General features: G+C 36.6%; 1 protein-coding gene across 1 annotated transcript in view; it reads right to left on the reverse strand.

Moving 5' to 3' along the window:
* Window positions 1–22,966, reverse strand: part of ROBO1 (roundabout guidance receptor 1) — a 412,086-nt gene that overhangs the window by 326,773 nt on the left and 62,347 nt on the right. The window contains exon 2 of the mRNA XM_060098621.1: window positions 1,366–1,692. Within this exon, the coding sequence (XP_059954604.1) occupies window positions 1,366–1,692 (327 nt within the window). The remainder of the gene's footprint in view (window positions 1–1,365; window positions 1,693–22,966) is intronic.

Genomic DNA, 22,966 nt, shown 5'->3' on the forward strand with positions numbered 1-22,966 from the left:
GCCTTCTGTCTCAAGGTAAGTACTACATGGCTCTGTGAGTGTGATCAAGTCATCTAAATTCTCTGGAGATGATTTCACATTAATAATATGATTAAGTTGGAATAATCTATCTTTAAATTCCTTTCTATGTCTATAATGTCATAATTATCTGCGGTTCTTTATATTCATGTTCTAGTTGAATGCAGGAGACAATGTTAGAGATTATGAAAACTGATTATACAACTAAAATTTTGAACATACATTGTAGTAAGATATCAATCACCTGGGAAAACATTATATATAAATATAGACATAGTCATATATAGTTTCATATATAATTATAGACAGCTAAATTTAAAGTGATATTAAAATTTAAATTAGAATTAGATCTAAATTTCATTTGTGTCTCCAATTCCTATACAATTCTCAATTTCTGTCACATATACATATACACAGCAGGATTCTTTCAAAGGAATGAAATTTTCTGGCCACCTCTTGAATGTTTATTGAAAATAAGCCTAATTCTAATTCAAATACAATACACATCTAGACTCTATATATAACAATTTAATCATTAGTCAACTAAATCCTTATTGAGGTAATTCCAAATGAGCAGCCTTTGGTATTTGTGTAAATAAACTGAACCATCAACTCCCTGAGGATTCCATCCACGTGTTTTCCTCCAAGGGTGTACTACAGTGTAGCCAAGATAATACAGTATGAGGCATATACATACATTTCTTTGGATATAGCTTTACAGAAAGTATATTTCTGAGAATTAGAAACAGTTTAAAACTACACCCTACACTACCAGTTGAAAGTATTTCTCCTAATGAGGACAAATGAAAAATACCCTATACTATTATATTTCCATAAACATCCCAATTTTCTATATATTTAAAAGGAACAAAAGAGGGGAATAAATCCATTTCAGTGAGGATGTTCAACAGAAAACAGCTCCAAAAAGTAAAACAAAACACAGGGAACTCTGCTCAATACTCTGTAATAACCTAAATGGGAAAAGAATTTGAAAAAGAATAGATATATGTATATGCATAACTGAATTGCTTTGCTGTACACCTGAAAGTAACACAACATTGTAAATCAACTCTAGTCCAATATAAAATAAATTTTTTTTAATTAAAAATTTTTTTTTAAAAAGTAAAACAGTTCAACAACTATGTGTAAATCCCAATTTAGCTTGCATAACCAGCTAAGATGAGAAATATAGAAAACTCAAACAAACAGTAGATGATAATCATATACTAATCTAGAGATTTTCCTCAGGTAAAGCCTGTGATACAGGTTTAAACTTTTATTACTGTGATCAAGGGAAATGATCCCATGTGGCCATCTCTCCAAACACAGAAAGCCCATTTTACTTACTGGCTACCTCCAGCGATGCATTGTGACTCACAGCCTCTCCGAGGTAATTCCTTGCTACACAGACATAGACCCCTTCATCAGGCCTACTTTTTCGTCCATGCACTATACGTAAGAAAAATAAAGATCCACTTGGCAGCAACATTCGGTGTGAGCGAGGGTCATCTTTGTCTGTCTCCACTCTCTCCCCACCTTTGTACCATTCAATGGTGGGTGTGGGGCGGCCTTCAGCTTTGCAGTTCAAAGTTGCAGGTTCTCCTTTTGAGACAATTAGGTCGGAAGGGTGTTCAACAATGCGAGGTGGAAAATCTTCCTGACGAAGACGGGAGCCTGCATAAGAATTGACAAAATATCTTCATTGCATCACTTGAAAACAATTAAAAGTCTTATTTCAAAAGCATAGGTGTTAGCACTACTATCTAAACACTGCATAATAACGACCTGCTCTTCCTCACCTCTTTACTAACTAATCCTTCTGGTGTCCACCTTGACTATACCTTCTAATTCCTGAATCCTTTTGACCCACCACTTAAAAAGTGCTCTTGCTAAAACTTTGTCTGTACAAATCCTGTCTGCTCTCCAAATCCCTTGTCCACAAATCCTTTCAGAACCCATCACCCTGTCTGTTTGTACCATGTACGTGCCTGTTTTTGCAGAGGAATGTGTTAGAGAATTGTCGACTATTACAAATAATGGCATGGCTTCCTGGAATCTCATTTTTAATGAAACATCAATCAACACTTTAGCAAAACATATGCTATATAATAATAAACATTTATGTTAAAATATATGTGATGGAACTGTTCTTTACATAGACTTTTATATTTTTCTAAATAATAAATATATATGTGTATATATGTGTGTGTGTGTATATATATATATATATATATATATATATATACATATACTTTCCCAGATTTTTATTAATAAATTAAGTTCATTTGTCTCCAATAATTATGTTACTATTTTAGTGGACTTCAAAGATGAAATGTTAAATAATGGGGTTTAAATAATTAAATATAACGTTCAATGAAAAAGGATACTAGGTGAGAGGCTACATTCTCGACCTTATGTATTACTTAATAAGTGAAGGCCTGAGTGTATGTGTCATTGAAATATTTTCTGTCTGTACCTTATTTTTTTCAATGAGATTATAATCTCTAAAAGAGGGATCAAGTTTCATATTTTTAATATTCCTACCTTATTGTTGCCATGGATAGATTTCATATGTAAAAATCTTAGAGATTTCTCAACTTCAACAACCAAACCTTAAACCTTGTTCTCATCTAGTGTTCCGATCTCAATAAACAATGAAAAGTAGAAAACAGTCTCGCTTGACACCCCTTTCTGTCCTCTAACCCTCCCCCAAATTTCTTAAATCAATCTACTCATCTCACTCTCTACAGCCAGCTACCATCCCAGATCAAAGTACTATAGATTCCCACCAGGATTTAGGAAAGCTCTTAAATACCTTCACTTCAATGCAGCCAAATAATGGTTCTGAAATACAAATACAATCTGGGTCCTCCCCTACTTCAGTGGCTCTTAAAATAAACTCATTGCTCTTAAAATCTTTAACAAGACCTACAAAAGTCAGTGTGTTCATTCTCCTATCTAGCTCTCAGGACACTTCCTGTTCCACTCCTTTCTCTGCTTTCTTCACCCCAGTCTTCTGTTAGTTCCACAAATATATTAAGCTTCTTCCTACCACAGGCCTATGCCTGCCACAGCGTCTGGGATCAAAATGATCTTACCCTAGTTTATACCCATTCTTCTTTCAAATCGCGACCTTCCCTGATATTTACCACAAAACTTAAATGCTTCTTTTTAGCAAGAGTATGAAACTACCTATGGTAAAATAATCAGAATTATATTTTAAATTTATTTGTTTGATGCTTTGAACACTGTCTGTCTTTCCCATCACTCTGTAAGATCTGTGGGTCTGATTTTGCTCATGGTTGCTTCCCTTATCCCTGGTAGGGTGCTGAACACACTACAGATACTCAATAAATATGTGTTGAGTAAATAACAAAATAAACAAAGTACTAACAGCATAACCCTATTTGAGTGGAATGATCTGAAGGTTAATAATCATGCACTGTATAAAGAGACTTTAAAAGATTTTATTTTTAAATTGTAACCATATAGGCGTACTGTTTAACCTTTACTAGACTAAGCTCTGAATGGGGTTTATTTACATCTCTAATTTGTAACTACTGCAGTTACTATTTCTTAATGAAATGATAAATGAATGATGAAACTAAAAGATCTATTATTTGCTTATGTCTACCATGAAACAAAAAAATTATAATCTGAAATATTGAGTAATAGTTTTATAATATGAAATATTGAGAAACAGCTTTAGTTCAGTGCATGGTATACAGCATACTATAAATCCGTTAAATGAAACCAGGCTCTAAAAGAGGAGGAAATAAGCCAGCTACATGGGAAAAAAAATTACTTGGAAACTCATGGTCTTTAGCAAAGGCTATACTGAAGGCAAATGAAATTTTAATTGAATTTAAGATTACTCAACCACAAGTGCTGTAGAGCTTCAGAAAATAAAGCATTGTAATATATTACTGGCCTTTATTTTGGCTATAATTATGAAAGATGGATGCTAATGAAGATCAACTGCTGAGGTAATATATATTTAATTTAAGCCAATTTTATTTATATTCTGTAAGTCTATTTCAGATAGGAAACAGGAATGTACAGGTTGCTATAAGAATACAAAGAATGGGCACTTAACACTGCCCAAGAAAGGCATACCGACACATGAAACTTGAGGTAGGTCTTGAAAACTGAGTCAGGAAGAAAAGAAAGGAAAGGATTTCACTCAGAGGCACAGCTACAAAAGCATATGGTACACTGTGGGACCTGTAGGTAGGTTAGTACAGCCTCAGTATAAGGCGGGTGTCAGATGGACTTTGTACATCAAGCCAAAGTTCTGGAACCTAAATGAAGGCAACAAGAACATTCAAATATTTTAAGCAAGGGACTGCATGCTTAAGTTTGGTTTTAAAGAGCTCACTCTTTTTTTTTTTTTTTATTATTATTATTTTTTTATTTTACAAATTTAATCAGTTATACATATACATATGTTCCCATATCCCCTCCCTTTTGCGTCTCCCTCCCACCCTCCCTATCCCACCCCTCCAGGCGGTCACAAAGAACCGAGCTGATCTCCCTGTGCTATGCGGCTGCTTCCCACTAGCTATCTACCTTACGTTTGGTAGTGTATATATGTCCATACCGCTCTTTCACTTTGTCACAGCTTACCCTTTCCCCTCCCCATATCCTCAAGTCCATGCTCTAGTAGGTCTGTGTCTTTATTCCTGTCTTACCCCTATGTTCTTGATGACATTTTTTTCTTAAATTCCATATATATGTGTCAGCATACAGTATTTGTCTTTCTCTTTCTGACTTACTTCACTGTGTATGACAGACTCTAGGTCCATCCACCTCATTACAAATAGCTCAATTTCATTTCTTTTTATGGCTGAGTAATATTCCATTGTATATATGTGCCACATCTTCTTTATCCATTCATCCGATGATGGACACTTAGGTTGTTTCCATCTCCGGGCTATTGTAAATAGGGCTGCTATGAACATTTTGGTACATGTCTCTTTTTGAATTATGGTTTTCTCAGGGTATATGCCCAGTAGTGGGATTGCTGGGTCATATGGTAGTTCTATTTGTAGTTTTTTAAGGAACCTCCATACCGTTCTCCATAGTGGCTGTACCAATTCACATTCCCACCAGCAGTGCAAGAGTGTTCCCTTTTTTCCACACCCTCTCCAGCATTTATTGTTTCTAGATTTTTTGATGATGGCCATTCTGACTGGTGTGAGATGATATCTAATTGTAGTTTTGATTTGCATTTCTCTAATGAGTAAAGATGTTGAGCATCCTTTCATGTGTTTGTTGGCTGTCAGTATATCTTCTGTGGAGAAATGTCTATTTAGGTCTTCTGCCCATTTTTGGATTGGGTTGTTTGTTTTTTTGCTATTGAGCTGCATGAGCTGCTTATAAATTTTGGAGATTAATCCTTTGTCAGTTGCTTCATTTGCAAATATTTTCTCCCATTCTGAGGGTTGTCTTTTCGTCTTGTTTATGGTTTCCTTTGCTGTGCAAAAGCTTTGAAGTTTCATTAGGTCCCATGTGTTTATTTTTGTCTTTATTTCCATTTCTCTAGGAGGTGGGTCGAAAAGGATCTTGCTGTGATTTATGTCATAGAGTGTTCTGCCTATGTTTTCCTCTAGGAGTTTGATAGTGTCTGGCCTTACATTTAGGTCTTTAATCCATTTTGAGCTAATTTTTGTGTATGGTGTTAGGGAGTGATCTAATCTCATACTTTTACATGTCCCTGTCCAGTTTTCCCAGCACCACTTATTGAAGAGACTGTCCTTTCTCCACTGTACATTCCTGCCTCCTTTATCAAAGATAAGGTGACCATATGTCCGTGGGTTTATTTCTGGGCTTTCTATCCTGTTCCATTGATCTATCTTTCTGTTCTTGTGCCAGTACCACACTGTCTTGATTACTGTAGCTTTGTAGTATAGTCTGAAGTCAGGGAGCCTGATTCCTCCAGCTCCGTTTTTCGTTCTCAAGATTGCTTTGGCTATTCGGGGTCTTTTGTGTTTCCATACAAATTATGAAATTTTTTGTTCTAGTTCTGTGAAAAATGCCATTGGTAGTTTGATAGGTATTGCATTGAATCTGTAGATTGCTTTGGGTAGTAGAGTCATTTTCACAATGTTGATTCTTCCAATACAAGAACATGGTACATCTCTCCATCTATTTGTATCATCTTTAATTTCTTTCATCAGTGTCTTATAATTTTCTGCATACAGGTCTTTTGTCTCCTTAGGTAGGTTTCTTCCTAGATATTTTATTCTTTTTGTTGCAATGGTAAATGGGAGTGTTTCCTTGATTTCACTTTCAGATTTTTCATCATTAGTATATAGGAATGCCAGAGATTTCTGTGCATTAATTTTGTATCCTGCAACTTTACCAAATTCATTGATTAGCTCTAGTAGTTTTCTGGTAGCATCTTTAGGATTCTCTATGTATAGTATCATGTCATCTGCAAACAGTGACAGCTTTACTTCTTCTTTTCCCATTTGGATTCCTTTTATTTCCTTTTCTTCTCTGATTGCTGTGGCTAAAACTTCCAAAACTATGTTGAATAAGAGTGGTGAGAGTGGGCATCCTTGTCTTCTTCCTGATCTTAGTGGAAATGGTTTCAGTTTTTCACCATTGAGGACGATGCTGGCTGTGGTTTTGTCATATATGGCCTTTATTATGTTGAGGAAAGTTCCCTCTATGCCTACTTTCTGCAGGGTTTTTATCATAAATGGGTGTTGAATTTTGTCAAAAGCTTTCTCTGCATCTATTGAGATGATCATATGGTTTTTCTCCTTCAGTTTGTTAATATGGTGTATCACATTGATTGATTTGCGTATATTGAAGAATCCTTGCATTCCTGGAATAAACCCCACTTGATCATGGTGTATGATCCTTTTAATGTGCTGTTGGATTCTGTTTGCTAGTATTTTGTTGAGGATTTTTGCATCTATGTTCATCAGTGATATTGGCCTGTAGTTTTCTTTCTTTGTGACATCCTTGTCTGGTTTTGGTATCAAGGTGATGGTGGCCTCGTAGAATGAGTTTGGGAGTGTTCCTCCCTCTGCTATATTTTGGAAGAGTTTGAGAAGGATAGGTGTTAGCTCTTCTCTAAATGCTTGATAGAATTCGCCTGTGAAGCCATCTGGTCCTGGGCTTTTGTTTGTTGGAAGATTTTTAATCACAGTTTCAATTTCAGTGCTTGTGATTGGTCTGTTCATATTTTCTATTTCTTCCTGATTCAGTCTTGGCAGGTTGTGCATTTCTAAGAATTTGTCCATTTCTTCCAGGTTGTCCATTTTATTGGCATAGAGTTGCTTATAGTAATCTCTCATGATCTTTTGTATTTCTGCAGTGTCAGTTGTTATTTCTCCTTTTTCATTTCTAATTCTATTGATTTGAGTCTTCTCCCTTTTTTTCTTGATGAGTCTGGCTAATGGTTTGTCAATTTTGTTTATCTTCTCAAAGAACCAGCTTTTAGTTTTATTGATCTTTGCTATCGTTTCCTTCATTTCTTTTTCATTTATTTCTGATCTGATTTTTATGATTTCTTTCCTTCTGCTAACTTTGGGATGTTTTTGTTCTTCTTTCTCTAATTGCTTTAGGTGCAAGGTTAGGTTGTTTATTCGAGATATTTCCTGTTTCTTAAGGTGGGATTGTATTGCCATAAACTTCCCTCTTAGAACTGCTTTTGCTGCATCCCATAGGTTTTGGGTCGTCGTGTCTCCATTGTCATTTGTTTCTAGGTATTTTTTAATTTCCTCATTGATTTCTTCAGTGATCACTTCGTTATTAAGTAGTGTATTGTTTAGCCTCCATGTGTTTGTATGTTTTACAGCTCTTTTCCTGTAATTGATGTCTAGTCTCATAGCATTGTGGTCGGAAAAGATACTTGATACAATTTCAATTTTCTTAAATTTACCAAGGCTTGATTTGTGACCCAAGATATGATCTATCCTGGAGAATGTTCCATGAGCACTTGAGAAAAATGTGTATTCTGTTGTTTTTGGATGGAATGTCCTATAAATATCAATTAAGTCCATCTTGTTTAATGTATCATTTAAAGCTTGTGTTTCCTTATTTATTTTCATTTTGGATGACCTGTCCATTGGTGAAAGTGGGGTGTTAAAGTCCCCTACTATGATTGTGTTACTGTCGATTTCTCCTTTTATGGTTGTTAATATTTCTCTTATGTATTGAGGTGCTCCTATGTTTGGTGCATAAATATTTACAATTGTTATATCTTCTTCTTGGATTGATCCCTTGATCATTATGTAGTGTCCTTCTTTGTCTCTTCTAGTAGTCTTTATTTTAAAGTCTATTTTGCCTGATATGAGAATTGCTACTCCAGCTTTCTTTTGGTTTCCATTTGCATGGAATATCTTTTTCCATCCCCTTACTTTCAGTCTGTATGTGTCTCTAGGTCTGAAGTGGGTCTCTTGTAGACAGCATATATATGGGTCTTGTTTTTGTATCCATTCAGCCAGTCTGTGTCTTTTGGTGGGAGCATTTAGTCCATTTACATTTAAGGTAATTATTGATATGTATGTTCCTATTCCCATTTTCTTAATTGTTTTGGGTTCGTTATTGTAGTTCTTTTCCTTCTGTTGTGTTTCTTGCCTAGAGAAGTTCCTTTAGCATTTGTTGTAAAGCTGGTTTGGTGGTGCTGAACTCTCTCAGCTTTTGCTTGTCTGTAAACGTTTTAATTTCTCCATCAAATCTGAATGAGATCCTTGCTGGGTAGAGTAATCTTGGTTGCAGGTTTTTCTCCTTCATCACTTTAAGTATGTCCTGCCACTCCCTTCTGGCTTGTAGAGTTTCTGCTGAGAGATCAGCTGTTATCCTGATGGGGATTCCCTTGTGTGTTATTTGTTGTTTTTGCCTTGCTGCTTTTAATATGATTTCTTTGTGTTTAATTTTTGACAGTTTGATTAATATGTGTCTTGGTGTATTTCTCCTTGGATTTATTCTGTATGGGACTCTCTGTGCCTCCTGGACTTGATTAACTATTTCCTTTCCCATATTAGGGAAGTTTTCAACTATAATCTCTTCAAATATTTTCTCAGACCCTTTCTTTTTCTCTTCTTCTTCTGGAACCCCTATAATTCGAATGTTGGTGCGTTTAATGTTGTCCCAGAGGTCTCTGAGACTGTCCTCTGTTCTTTTCATTCTTTTTTCTTTATTTTGCTGTGCAGCAGTTATTTCCACTATTTTATCTTCCACCTCACTTATCCGTTCTTCTGCCTCAGTTATTCTGCTATTGATCCCATCTAGAGTATTTTTTATTTCATTTATTGTGTTTTTAATCGATGCTTGATTCGTCTTTAGTTCTTCTAGGTCCTTGTTAACTGTTTCTTGCATTTTGTCTATTCTATTTCCAAGATTTTGGATCATCTTGACCATCATTATTCTGAATTCTTTTTCAGATAGACTGCCTATTACCTCTTCATTTGTTAGGTCTGGTGGGTTTTTATCTTGCTCCTTCTCCTGCTGTGTGTTTTTCTGTTTTCTCATTTTGCTTATGTTACTGTGTTTGGGGTCTCCTTTTTGCAGGCTGCAGGTTCGTAGTTCCCGTTGTTTTTGGTGTCTGTCCCCAGTGGCTAAGGTTGGTTTAGTGGGTTGTGTAGGCTTCTTGGTGGAGGGGACTACTGCCTGTGTTCTGGTGGATGAGGCTGGATCTTGTCTTTCTGGTGGGCAGGTCCACGTCTGGTGGTGTGTTTTGGGGTGTTTGTGGACTTTTTATGATTTGAGGCAGCCTCTCAGCTAATGGGTGGCGTTGTGTTCCTGTCTTGCTAGTTGTTTGGCATAGGGTGTCCAGCACTGTAGCTTGCTGGTCGTTGAGTGAAGCTGGGTGCTGGTGTTGAGATGGAGATCTCTGGAAGATTTTCGCTGTTTGATATTATGTGGAGCTGGGAGGTCTCTTGTGGACCAGTGTCCTGAAGTTCGCTCTCCCACCTCAGAGGCACAGCACTGACTCCTGGCTCCTCAATTTGGGATGATTTGTTGTCTATTCATGTATTCCACAGATGCAGGGTACATCAAGTTGATTGTGGAGCTTTAATCCGCTGCTTCTGAGGCTGCTGGGAGAGGTTTCCCTTTCTCTTCTTTGTTCTCACAGCTCCTGGGTCTCAGCTTTGGATTTGGCCCCGCCTCTGCGTGTAGGTCGCCGGAGGGCGTCTGTTCTTCGCTCAGACAGGACAGGGTTAAAGGAGCAGCCTCTTCGGGGACTCTGGCTCACTCAGGCCGGGCGGGAGGGAGGGGCACGGAGTGCGGGGCGAGCCTGCAGCAGCAAAGGTCGGCGTGACGTTGCACCAGCCCTAGGCGCGCCATGCGTTCTCCCAGGGAAGCCGCCCCTGGATCCCGGGACCCCGGCAGTGGCAGGCTGCACAGGCTCCCGGAGGGGCGGTGTGGACAGTGACCTGCGCTCACACACAGGCTTCTTGGCGGCGGCAGCAGCAGCCCCAGCGTCCCACTCCCGTCTCTGGGCTCCGCGCTTTCAGCCGCGACTCACGCCCGTCTCTGGAGCTGCTTTACGCGGCGCTCTTAATCCCCTCTCCTCGCGCACCAGGAAACCAAGAGGGAAGAAAAAGTCTCCTGCCTCTTCGGCAGCTCCAGAGTTTTCCCGGACTCCCTCCCGGCTAGCTGTGGCACATTAGCCCCCTTCAGGCTGAGTTCTCGCCGCCAGCCCCAGTCCTCTCCCTGCGCTCTGACTGAAGCCCGAGCCTCAGCTCCAGCGCCGCCCGCCCCGGTGGGGGAGCAGACAAGCCTCTTGGGCTGGTGAGTGCCGCCCGGCACCGCTCCTCTGTGCGGGAATCTCTCTGCTTTGCCCTACCCAGGTATGTGGGGAGTTTCTTGCCTTTTGGGAGGTCTGGGGTCTTCTGCCAGCGTTCAGTAGGTGTTCTGTAGGAGTTGTTCCACGTGTAGCTGTATTTCTGGTGTATCTGTGGGGAGGAAGGTGATCTCCGCGTCTTACTCTTCCGCCATCTTACCCGGAAGTCAAGAGCTCACTCTTGATAGTATGAAACTAGACTGCAGCAGCTAAGCTAGGAAGGGATTAGTTAGGACACTTTTACACTCTTTAAACAATAAATTCTGAAAGCTTGAACTTGGATCTTGACAGACAGAAAGGAAGATAAAAGGAAGAATCTAGAGATATTTAGTTACAGTATCAACAGGACCTACTCACTGGCAATGTGGGAGAAGGTGGAAATGAAAAATGCACAAGATGGGGCTTCCCTGGTGGCAAAGTGGTTGAGAGTCTGCCTGCAGATGCAGGGGACATGGGTTCATGCCCCGGTCCAGGAAGATCCCACATGCCACGGAGCCGCTGGGCCCGTGAGCCATGGCCGCTGAGCCTGCGCACCTGGAGCCTGTGCTCCGCAACGGGAGAGGCCACAACAGTGAGAGGCCCGTGTACCACAAAAAAAAAAAAAAAGCACAAGATGGAAGAGAAGCAGAGGGTAGGGAGATTCTGAGGTTTTGATCTGAGCAAAGGGTAAAGGGCCGTTCCAACGAAGGTCAAGAATAAAAGAGTGGGATGTGGTGAGAGGAAGAAGGACAGAGATGATTTATTCAGCATGAGATATAGAGACTTTGGGATACTTCCAGAATATCCAAATAAGGACGACAAGTTGCCTATTATTTAATAATCCAAGTTTGACCTCAGGAAAAAAATCTCAGTTGGATCCATATATGAAAATCAAGTTGGAGACTGAAACACTGGGAAAGAATAAAACTGCCTAGGGAGCATGCATAGAGGAAATAACGGCCAATTAAAGAACCTGGAGATCACCCAGCCTCCACGAAAGTGCAGTGGAGCTCAAGACTCTCTCAATCCCTAACCTACAGCCCCGTATAACTGGACCACAGAAAATATGACTTTTGGGAGTGGAGAGCTCAGGCCCAAGTTTTCACCATGATGTTTGTACAGCAGCATTCAGTAAACGAGTTTCAGCAATAAAAATGCTCTCTATTCTATTAAAGGCTAAATTTTCAAAATGTTCTGTGCAATATTCTTTTCTCAGATTGTTTACTCAAAAAAGATCCGGGTTCTCAGGGTCTTTTAATCTTGCTAATGCACATTATGTGCTCCAGAACAAAAGTAGAATATGCAGCAATTTCTTAAACTTATTTGGCCACTGAACGCTATATTTTTCTTTTTATGGGACATCCCACTGAACTTTGCTTCTGAGGAACACACTTCAAAAGAAAATACACTCTGTTAGCATATAATAATCTGAAGAGAATGACCAGGGTTAGCAAAAAAAAAAAAAAAAAAAAAAAAAAAAGAGTTACTTGGCTGTAGAGTTAAAACTTTTGGAAATCACAACAAAAAACATAGAAATGCCACATTTCTCATAACATACAACCTTCAAGGAAGGAACTTTCCAATTCCCGAGTGATATTTATTACAAGTCACTGGTTAACCTCAATAATAACAATTATAAATTGTACTCATCATCTCTATTAAAAACTATAATAAATTATTCTTTATTATCATGTCTAAGCAGGAAGAAAAGGAATGGAAAAGAAAACAAATATTAATTATCCACCATCTCCTTTGTCACAACAGCATCTTCATGAGGTGGGTGTTGTTATCTGGTTTCCATATGGGGGAACTAAGCACTGGTGCTTGGCTGGAAGGTGGCAGTGCTGGGATCCAATCCTAGTCAAATTCAAAATCCTTGCTCTTTCCCACTATTCCATAAATATTGCTAGGATTAATTCGTTAAAATCCATTCTTGTTTCCAATGCTAGAATTTGTTCATTTTGATTACTTTCATTTAAAATGTAGAAAATGAAAACGGTAAGAAGCAGTCAAACCAGATAACATCTAATGTTCCTTTCCCAGGCAATCAGAGAATATCTAACTGTAAATCATATGATTTGATAGTCACTTAATGCAGTAAAGACTTTCATGATGAACGAATGAGAACATAAAGCATTCCTTGTACTGTGAGAGCTTATCTAAATATGAGCTTGCATTTCTGAGTAGCTCTCCTATTTTATCAGGTTTTAATATTTGAGAACCTCAGTTTCTACACATTGTTTGCACAATTAAAATTAAGTATAACTGGGCCTCCCTGGTGGCGCAGTGGTTAAGAGTCCGCCTGCCGATGCAGGGGATACGGGTTCGTGCCCCGGTCTGGGAGGATCCCATATGCCGTGGAGCGGCTGGGCCCGTGAGCCATGGCCGCTGGGCCTGCGCATCCGGAGCCTGTGCTCCGCAACGGGAGAGGCCACAACAGTGAGAGGCCCGCATACCGCAAAAAGAAAAAAAAAAAAAAAAAAATTAAGTATAACTGATCCCCATTTTTTTTTCCACCAGCATGCTTTGAGGGAGGAACGTCACCCAACTTCTATCAATAACTGTGATTCACTTTCTCAAAGGAGGACCTTGAGGGAGTTACACCAAGAAGGATTAGGGAAGAACATATATCTTAGAAGTTGTATCCATCTCCACTCTGTCACAACACCTCTCTTTATATAATATTCTTGACTCACTATTCATAAAACACCTTCTTTCTTCAATCATAATTTCTGAGTTCCTATAAATCACCCAACGACCACCATTTTAGTTACGCTAATTTGGGTATTTTTTATATAATAAGATAAAAGGTTTATCTTACACTTGGCAAAACCAAATTCAAGGTTTCAACTATATTCTGCATAAGAAACGAAAAAGTTACAAAGAAGAGAGGGTAAAAGAAAGGGGCTGATGGAGTGAGGCTTTAACAAGGAACTAGGATGATAACGTCAGCTGAATCCTGACAAGGCAAGGCAAGAATCCTGGTTGGACCTTGGGAATACAACACAATTGACTTCAGGAAAGGCCAGCATCAGGGAAAAGGGCAGGGCAGGATTCCTTCAATAACTGCCCGGTTGGAAGATAAAATATAAACACGAGTGACTGAAATATCTAAATATTTACACAACCACAGCTGGAAAAAGATACACACGTAAGTGCTAAGTATTTCAAGGAAATATATCAAAGTCACATGAGATTTATTATGAGGAAACCAAACTCCTAGTGGGATGTAAACTGTTCCCCCCTTTAAGACACTGCATTTACAGAAACATAAGCAAGTAACCGTTTAAGAGACTGATTTGTTAATATTCTGCTGAGGTATGCAAACATACAAATATATAATTTTATTCTTTTTTCAAAAGTATGATTTTATTCTTCTCTTCTAGTATAGCAGTAATACGTGTCTCAGGGTTTTGTTTGTTTAGGTTTTCAAGTCTGTTTCTTCTTAGCAGATTGAGCAAAGCAGTATTTATTTTATTAACAAAGCTTTGTTTTGATCCAAATTTCTTTTTCCTATTCCGTGGTAGGTAAAATGGAAAACCTAAATGATTAAAATATCCATTCGTATCATGTATCATATTAGAACATCTGCAGCACAAGAATGCCTGTAATATTGCTAAAAGCACAAGAGAAAAAAGTTCAGTGAGTAGTTGACATATGCACAATGAATATTAATAGACAATTTGGTGACATTTGCCCAAAGGGGGGTGTGGAGAATATATATTTGCCTTGACAACATACCTATATTTGTAAAAGAATACTTATATTCTTAAAACTGCCTTGCCTCTTAACCTTTTTTATTTAAGCTCCATTTACATCTTAAGGAGCAAAAGGCCTCCAATTATTAACATAAATCCTATCATGGGCTCCAATCCTGTAATTTTCCTGTCAGAATTTCATCCTACAAGGAGATATTTGTTAAAAATAAGAAGACAGCACCCATTAATTACTCACTGTGCAGAGAGTAGACTTAAATATCCTCTACTGAGTTATACACATTTCCCAAATACTCATGCTTACTGTAACTATAAAAACAGAGCACACTCTACAGAAAAACTCGGTAATTTCACCTGAAATTTATATAGAGTAAAGGAATACAAGATGCATTAAAATAATTATATGATTAATGGATCATGCCATTTTCCTTAGGTACTTTGTTACTTCCTAATTCCCCTTGATTATAATCCCACCTAGCAAATTGGGGAGAGGGATTATTTTCTAGTCAAAATTTAGAATAATCCCAATAATTAACTGAGTGCCACTGGTACTGTCTGTTACCTTCTTAAATGATTACTAAAATAGACCAAAATGAAATTCCAGGAATGAATCCCTGGTATTTTTGTAATATTTCTACAGAATCTAATATCATATGGCTGTGTCCCCAGAGATGTGAGAAAGACCGACAGTCACGTAAGTTAAATTTCTGAAACAATATTGCTTGCCCTTCCCCCTATTTTTAATAATATGATCATGGAATACAAATATTGCAGAAGGTACTATGGCATTAACTGCAAGAATTGCCTCAGCTGACTCAAATCAGCCAGAATTTCACTATAAGCTGTAACTAAAGGGATTGGAGGGTTGAGTTGTTTAGTTGAGTTCATGCTTCCTATCTGCCCTTTAGTAAAATTTCCAATTAACATGCAAATAAGAGAATTTTATTTTCAATAAAATGCCAAACAAAAATATTTGCATATCTTAAAGTCCAAATTCTCTCACTCTCTTACCCATCAGTTTACCTATATATCATGCCTATATTGCATTAAGACTTGTGCTAAGCACTGGCAATGCAAAGAAAAATGAAATAAAATTCCTCAACTTAACAGCCAGAAGTTCACCAAAAGAGACAGAAATATTAATAAGGATAATATTGAAAAATAAGAGCCATACAAGGAGAGGTAGGAGGAGAAGAAATTAGATTCCAGAAGAGGGAACTGCATCAGCAAGAAAGCACTAACTAATACATCATTTGTGGGGAAATTTTATTCACTCTAGAGAACGGATTCAGTTTGAATGGATTTAAATCTAGGCTCTGCTAGTTGTTAGCTGTGTGAACTTGGATAAATTGCTTCATCTCTCTGAAAGTTCCTTCATCTGTAAATGAATATAAAAATAGTACCTATACTTTAGAGGATAGCATAATCCCTGAAGCACAAAATAATATTGCATTAACTCATGGGTTAGAACCATTAATGTAGTATTTTGGAAATTGGAATAAAGACTATTGTTTTATGATTCTCTTCTTCTGGGATTACATTAGGACTCTTGTTAATTTATAAAGAAATCAATTACAATTTTCCTAAATCTGTAAGAACAGTTGCAAACTAAGCCAGTCTCTAGTTTTAGTTGAGAATTCAAACAAAAATAATGTCTCATTTACACAGTTCTTGGCAAGACCTGGCACAATTCCAGCAAAACAGTTTTCAGAAGAGGATAAAAAATAAAATAAAACTAGAGCACTTAGCATAGCCAACTGATCAGTTGACACTAAGGTCATCTATAATGAAGCATCTCTGTTGTGTGTGAAAAACATTCCGTATAGATATATTGATTAAATATATTAGTTTCAAAACTTTAAAAGACACAGTAATGTTTTTAAAATAATACAGATTAGGGTTGAGAGGGCCAAGATGGTGAAGTAGAAAGACCCTGAGATCATCTCCTTCCACGAACACACCAAAATTGCAACCCTTTACAGGGCAACTATCTATGAGAGTGACCTGAAAACTAGCAGAAAAGATCTTCTATAACTAAAGATATAAAGAAGGAACCAAAATGAGACAGATAAGATGAGCAGAGACATAGTACAGTCAAGACCCACTCCCCCAGGTAGATGACACACAAACAGGAGGAGAATCACAACTGCTAAGGTTTTTCCAAGAAGCGAGACGTTTAGGCCCCCATTGGGCTCTCTAACCCAGGGGCCCTGCCTGGAAGAAGAGCTCCCAGAACACTTGGTTTTGAAGGCCAAAGGGGCTTAGATATGGGAGAGTCAGAGGGCTATAGAAAACAGACTCCTCTGTGAAAGGGCATGCAAAAAATTCACACCCTCTGAGTCCCAGCCCAGAGGCAATAATCTGAAAGGAACCTGGGTCAGATCCACTTGCTGATCTTAGAAAAGCCTCCCAGACAGGCAGGAGGCAACTGGGACTCCCCTGAGGACATAAATGCTGGCAGCAGCCATTTTGGGGTGTTCGTTATACCATGAAGACACTGGTGTAGGCAAGCACCATTTTGGAGTCCTCCCTCTGGCCTATTAGCGCTAAAGGCTTACCCAGCCACCGGGGGGGGGGGGGGGGGGCTGCCCAGCACCAGTCACCACACAAAGCAGGGCTTAGCAGTCAACCAGACCACAAGCCCACCCCACCTACCAGCACACCCACAGTAGTTAGCCCTGCCACAACAGAGGGGCCCAGGTAGCCCACACAGGGGACACCCCAAGAGCATACAGCTCTGGTGAACAGAGGGGAGCATGCTGTTGGGCCCCATAAGACGTCTCCTATGTAAGGATACTTCTCCGAAACTGGGAAACGTAACCAACCTACCTAACTACATAAATATAAACACAGAGAATTAGGCAAAATAAGGAGGCAGAGGAATATGTGCCAAATGAAGGAACAAGACAGAATCCCAGAAGACCTAAGGAAAGTGGAGATAAGCAATCTACCCAATAAAGAGTTCAAGGTAATGATCATAAAGATGTTCAATAAACTGAGTGAATAGTCATATCGTCCTTCTTTTCCTTTTCATTACAAATATAAAAAATCCTATGGGTAGCGAGAATATAGATAAAGTTGGTAATTGTGTAGCATAACATTTCAAGTCAACTCTCTATAGATATACTAAGACTATCAAAATTCACAAATAATTCTTTATTTATTAATGCTCATATGGATGAACCAAGATATTTAGGTCTGAACATAGAATTGCTTATTTCAGCTTTTAGGACTGTTTTTTATAGACAAAGCGTTTTGGACAATATTTTGAACTGTGAAAACAGTATATGGGTGGCCCTGTGAATATTTTTTATTGCTATGGAAATATAGTTCATCCTAATATTGGATTTTCAACATATTAGAACAAATTATGTGGCATTCCAATCAATGTTAATTTATACTTCATTTCTTTGGATATGATATAGAAACAGCAAATGGTTATAAATTTTAGCTAACTACTTCAGTACACAGAACATGAGCAGACTTTCCTTATTGAAATAGCAACACAAAAACACTCTTATAACTGTATAAAATAAACCTGGTTTACTAATCTTCCTCTGTCCTGAATTCAAATTTCTGAAGAGAAAAGCTTTATTCTGAAAATAATCTTATTTTTGTGTTTAAAAACATGTTTTTAAATCATAAATTAAAAGTACATAAAAACAAATATGGATAAAATACAATTCCTTAACTGTACAGAAGTTTTAAAAAAATGATTATGTAAAGTAATATTTATCAATTCTTTCCCTAAAGAGTTACATTAGATTTTCATAGAATCTGTATAGATATAATTTACTTAGTCAACAACCTTTAATCAATTAAAGTATTAAAATAAAACTTTCAACTTTACTTCTTGAATTAGTCATGCTTGAGCCATTTTTAGAGAACTCTTGAATCTAGGTAAGTTATTAATGTCTGCAAGATAGAGTATGGAATTGCAATTCTAAAATCAATGGTCTAAAGAGTCTAAAGACAATTACTCGTTTGGAAAACAAAATACTTAAAACAACCTTTTAAAAGATTACTGAGAAATCTCTATAGGAATGCAGTCAACTTCACTCTTTTTAAAACGCAGTCAAATACTTCTGACATGAACAAGAATTTCTAAACAAACTCTTTTACAATTAGCAAACTTTCATCTTTACCTCTCCATAACTTCCCCATTTCTCTCTCATTATATCTCAAATTTAGTTCTTACAGATTCTAAAATGCACCCTAATAAAAAAAATGCTGAGAGGCAGATTCTAATCCCTTGACATATGAGATATGGGGATTTAAATGTTATTCTATATGTTAACTTAAAATTGACTCTGTAATCCTTATTTTCTAAAGAGATAAGTAAATAATTCATCAATACACAACAAAGCTCTGTGTAGTTGATCTAACAGAGAAAAATCCATGTCCATAAATTATTACCATATGTAAATTTTGATGCAAAATGATAAAATTCCACAAAGTTCTTCTAAGAGGATTTTTTTCTTTTTTGCACTCTGACTTGAGATTTGTAACACTCTCTCTCGCTCTCTCTCGCTCTCTCTCTCTTTCCCTCTCTCTTTTTCTTTTGCAGGTATGTTTGGAATTTTTTTTTTCTTGTGGAATGGAGGTCTGGTGTCACTTTTTCCTGAGGGCTTTTTATTTTTTAATTGTAATAATATGATGTCTATATGAATTTATCATTTTGTGTGTTAATGCAACTTTAAAAAGGAAATATAATACCTTAGTTACTAAATTAAAAATAACTGAAATACTTCTACATCTCCAGTGCCTACAATAGCATCTAGCACTCAGCAGGTATTCAACAGAATTTGTTGAATGAATAATCAGATAATGGGAAAAAATGATGGGTGCCCTCACACGTATTTATAAATAGTTTAGAACATGGTATAGATACACATCCATGCTTTAAGGCAGTCAGTGCCCACCCTCCCACCCCCTCACCCACCCCCCACCCGCCCCCCAAGTTCAAGAGAAAGTAAGGGAAATCTTTACTTCTGCTTCTGGGAAGCAAACATCCGCAGGAGAGGAGCCCTGAAGCAATGGCCTCCCTGAAAGGATTTGGAGATACACTGGTCCGTATGAACTAGGGAGCTTTCTTTAAAATTAATTCTAAGACCTTTGGAACCTGTACACAGTATCATGTGCAGCACAAATACAAAGATTAACACAAGTGTAAGTTGCACAATTCTAGCACAAGAGATAGACTGAGAGAAAGAGAGACAGAAGGATAAAGAGACCAAGAAAAGAGACGTAAAAGGAATATTAATGTCAATTTCTTAGGGATTGTTGAAAATGGATAGGTTTTGTTTCCTTCTCTCTATAATTTTCTCTAGTTTTTAAGTATTCCATGAAGTTCTGGTATTATTTTCATAATAAAATATTTTATTTTAGAAGTGTGAAAGCCAACAAAATTTTTTGGAAAATATGGAGAAAATAAAATTCAACTTTTGCTAACTCTTTAACATTCATTTATTCACTCAACAAATATGTACTAAGTACTCACACTACACCAGGTCTTTGCTAGATTCAGGTAATACAAGAGTGCAAACAAAGAGACAAACAAAAACAGTAGTACCTGTCTTTCTCTCTCTCTCTCTTTTAGTTACTAAAAATGCAAAGTTAACATGAACGATACACAGCTAACACTGTGTGTGCTTAAACAATGCATATGCAATTATATACCTTTTAGCCAATATTACACTCTTTTTGCGAACACACAAAAGCAATCACTGAACAAATGAAAGAGTTGTATATGCAAAACTGTGTGCAACATAGTTAGAATCAGCCAGCAACATAGTTAGAATCAGTGGAAGCAAATGTATTCCATGCAAGATAGAATGAGCAGAAGCAAATGTCTTCAACCAAAAATAAACCTTCCTGGAAAGGTTGAAAGTCTGTATGAGATTTAAATGAAAAGAGGCCACAAATCCTGAGGCGCAGAGCTGCTTGGTCATGCCCTGTGTCATCACTAGGAGTTCAAAGACTGGATATGGATTTAAACCTATTAACAGGTATCAATCACCTCTTCTCTTTAGGAAACAAATAGACCTAATTATTTTACTTATCTTCGATACGTTACAAGGTAATTCCTAGTCTATGTCACTCAGGGAAAGTCTTTTTTTTTTTATCTTAAATAAATTTTCTATTCACATTTGACTATTTTTGAGCAATTCTGAGACCTTCTATTAATAATAAATTAAGACCCAATTACATTATCAAAATATATTTACATTTTTCCTACTCAGCCTGTTAATAACTAGTAGAATATTTCAATATAATAGGTATTTCTCTAGCACTGAAACAAGAACTGAGATGGAGAGGGATGAAAGTTGTTTTTGTTTGTTTACTTGGCTGATTTTTTGTTTTATTCATTTTAGAACTGTATTTATTTATAACTATATTTATATAATGTATTATATTATATATTATTTATTTATAGAATATGGGCTTCTGAAAAAGTAAGGGTAATTTTCTTTTGAAATAAGTATTTTGTTTACTACAAGTATGTATAAAATTGCATCTAATGTTTTCAGAGACAAATATAGGCTCATCAAAATTAAGCCTTCCAAAATATCAGGTACAGGCATTCCAAACTGGAGTAGTAACAACCCACTCAGTAGGTAATCTTTAAAAAATTTTTTTAAATATTAAACATTAAATGAAAGTAATGAGCCTCAATATGCGATCCACCTTTATTTGTTTTAGAGGTTTCTCTAATTTCTAAGTATTCTTTATTTTATTTTTCTGCTTTAGAAAAAATTGGGATGAGGTTAAAAGTGTAGAGAAGTGGTCCCTGACCTATTCAGTCATGCCCTTTGGGTGTGTCGACTTCTAAGTGGTACTTTACACAACGTGATTTTAATGAAATCTAAAGTTCGAGAACCACCGAACTAGAAGCTGAGCCTATGATGATATATATTTCTCATATTATTGAGTGTTCTGAAATTAGACCATTTTTACAATATTTCAATGACTACTAATGTTAATACTAGCAAATAGTTATACAGTGCTTACTATGTATTCCACACTTTTCTAAGTGTTTCAAATACATTAACTCGTTTAATTATCACACACACACACACACAAACAGCAATGTTATTATTAATCCCATTTTATAGATGAGAAATTGAAGCATAACAATGTTAAGTAATTCACCTGAGGTCACACTGCTAATATATGAGAGATCTGAGTCATGGTCTCAGGTAATTTGGCTCCAGAGTTTACATTTATAATAGCTATTCTCCACTTAACTATGAGCAGAACCTTAATACAACATTTAGTGTAATCATGTATTAAAAAATCTAAAATATATATGACTAATGTATACTTGCAAGAATACGCTCTTCAAAGAGAATATTTTACTCATATACTTGTGCATTACGAAATCACTGAGTCAAGAAATGGAAAGAAAATGGCAAATATTGTTCCAGGGGTAGGAAGTATAACAACATGACTTGAGCTGTTGTCTCAACTTTACTCAAGTTAAAAATTAACCTATAGTATAAACAAGCCTCTCAAAATCGACAGCCAAAAAGTTATGCTTCCTTTTATATATTACTTTTATAAATAAAAAATATAGAAAAACTGATACATATTAAAATAAATAATAAAAAATGCATTGCAGAAAATGTAGAAAGTATGGAGTAAATAATAAAATACTTACTTATAATTCCATACACTTACAGAAAAAAACAAGGCTATTATTTTAATACCCTTCCTTCCAATATTATTCTATTCATTTTTACATGACCTATTCTAAAATCAATTTTTTCTTACAGTAAACATTTTGCCCTTTCACTAGGAACTCATGAAAAACATGTTTTTATGTTTTTTATGTATAGAAAAACTTAACATTTTAAATGTATAAATAATATATCTCATTGTTGTGTTACACTTAACTGAACTTCCTTATAGGAAGTTTATTACCAAATTTTTAGGATTATCAAAATCTGAAGTTTAGCATCATTGTGTATACACCTTCATTCATGTATTAAATTATTTCCTTAATATATCATCTTAGTTATGGAATTTGGGGACCAATGCGTTTTTAAAAGTTTAAGTGTTGATGCATATCTTCAAAAATACATTTTTAAAGGTATCTTTTAAAAAATTTCAATAATTCCAAAAATATTTAACACCTTGTTAAAAAGTGCCAAATTCCAACTTTTTTATCTGTAACCTACAGTTGTCTGGTACTTTGATTATAATACTGCCTTTCTAAAATGTTACTTTAAAATTCTCTATAATCCTTTAGTATATGGAAATGAAAATTAACTATGAATATACTATTAAGTATATGATTTTTCTTTAATGCTGTATTCCTAGTTACATCACTTTAAAAATATGCTTATTTGTGCCTTCAATTTGGTTCACACTGCTCAGAACCTTCCTGCAAAATACTAATGACTACTCAAACCCCTATTTTCATTACAGATTATACATTAAATTTACA

This window comes from Mesoplodon densirostris, chromosome 5 (genome assembly GCF_025265405.1).
Source record: "Mesoplodon densirostris isolate mMesDen1 chromosome 5, mMesDen1 primary haplotype, whole genome shotgun sequence".
NCBI lineage: Eukaryota > Metazoa > Chordata > Mammalia > Artiodactyla > Ziphiidae > Mesoplodon > Mesoplodon densirostris.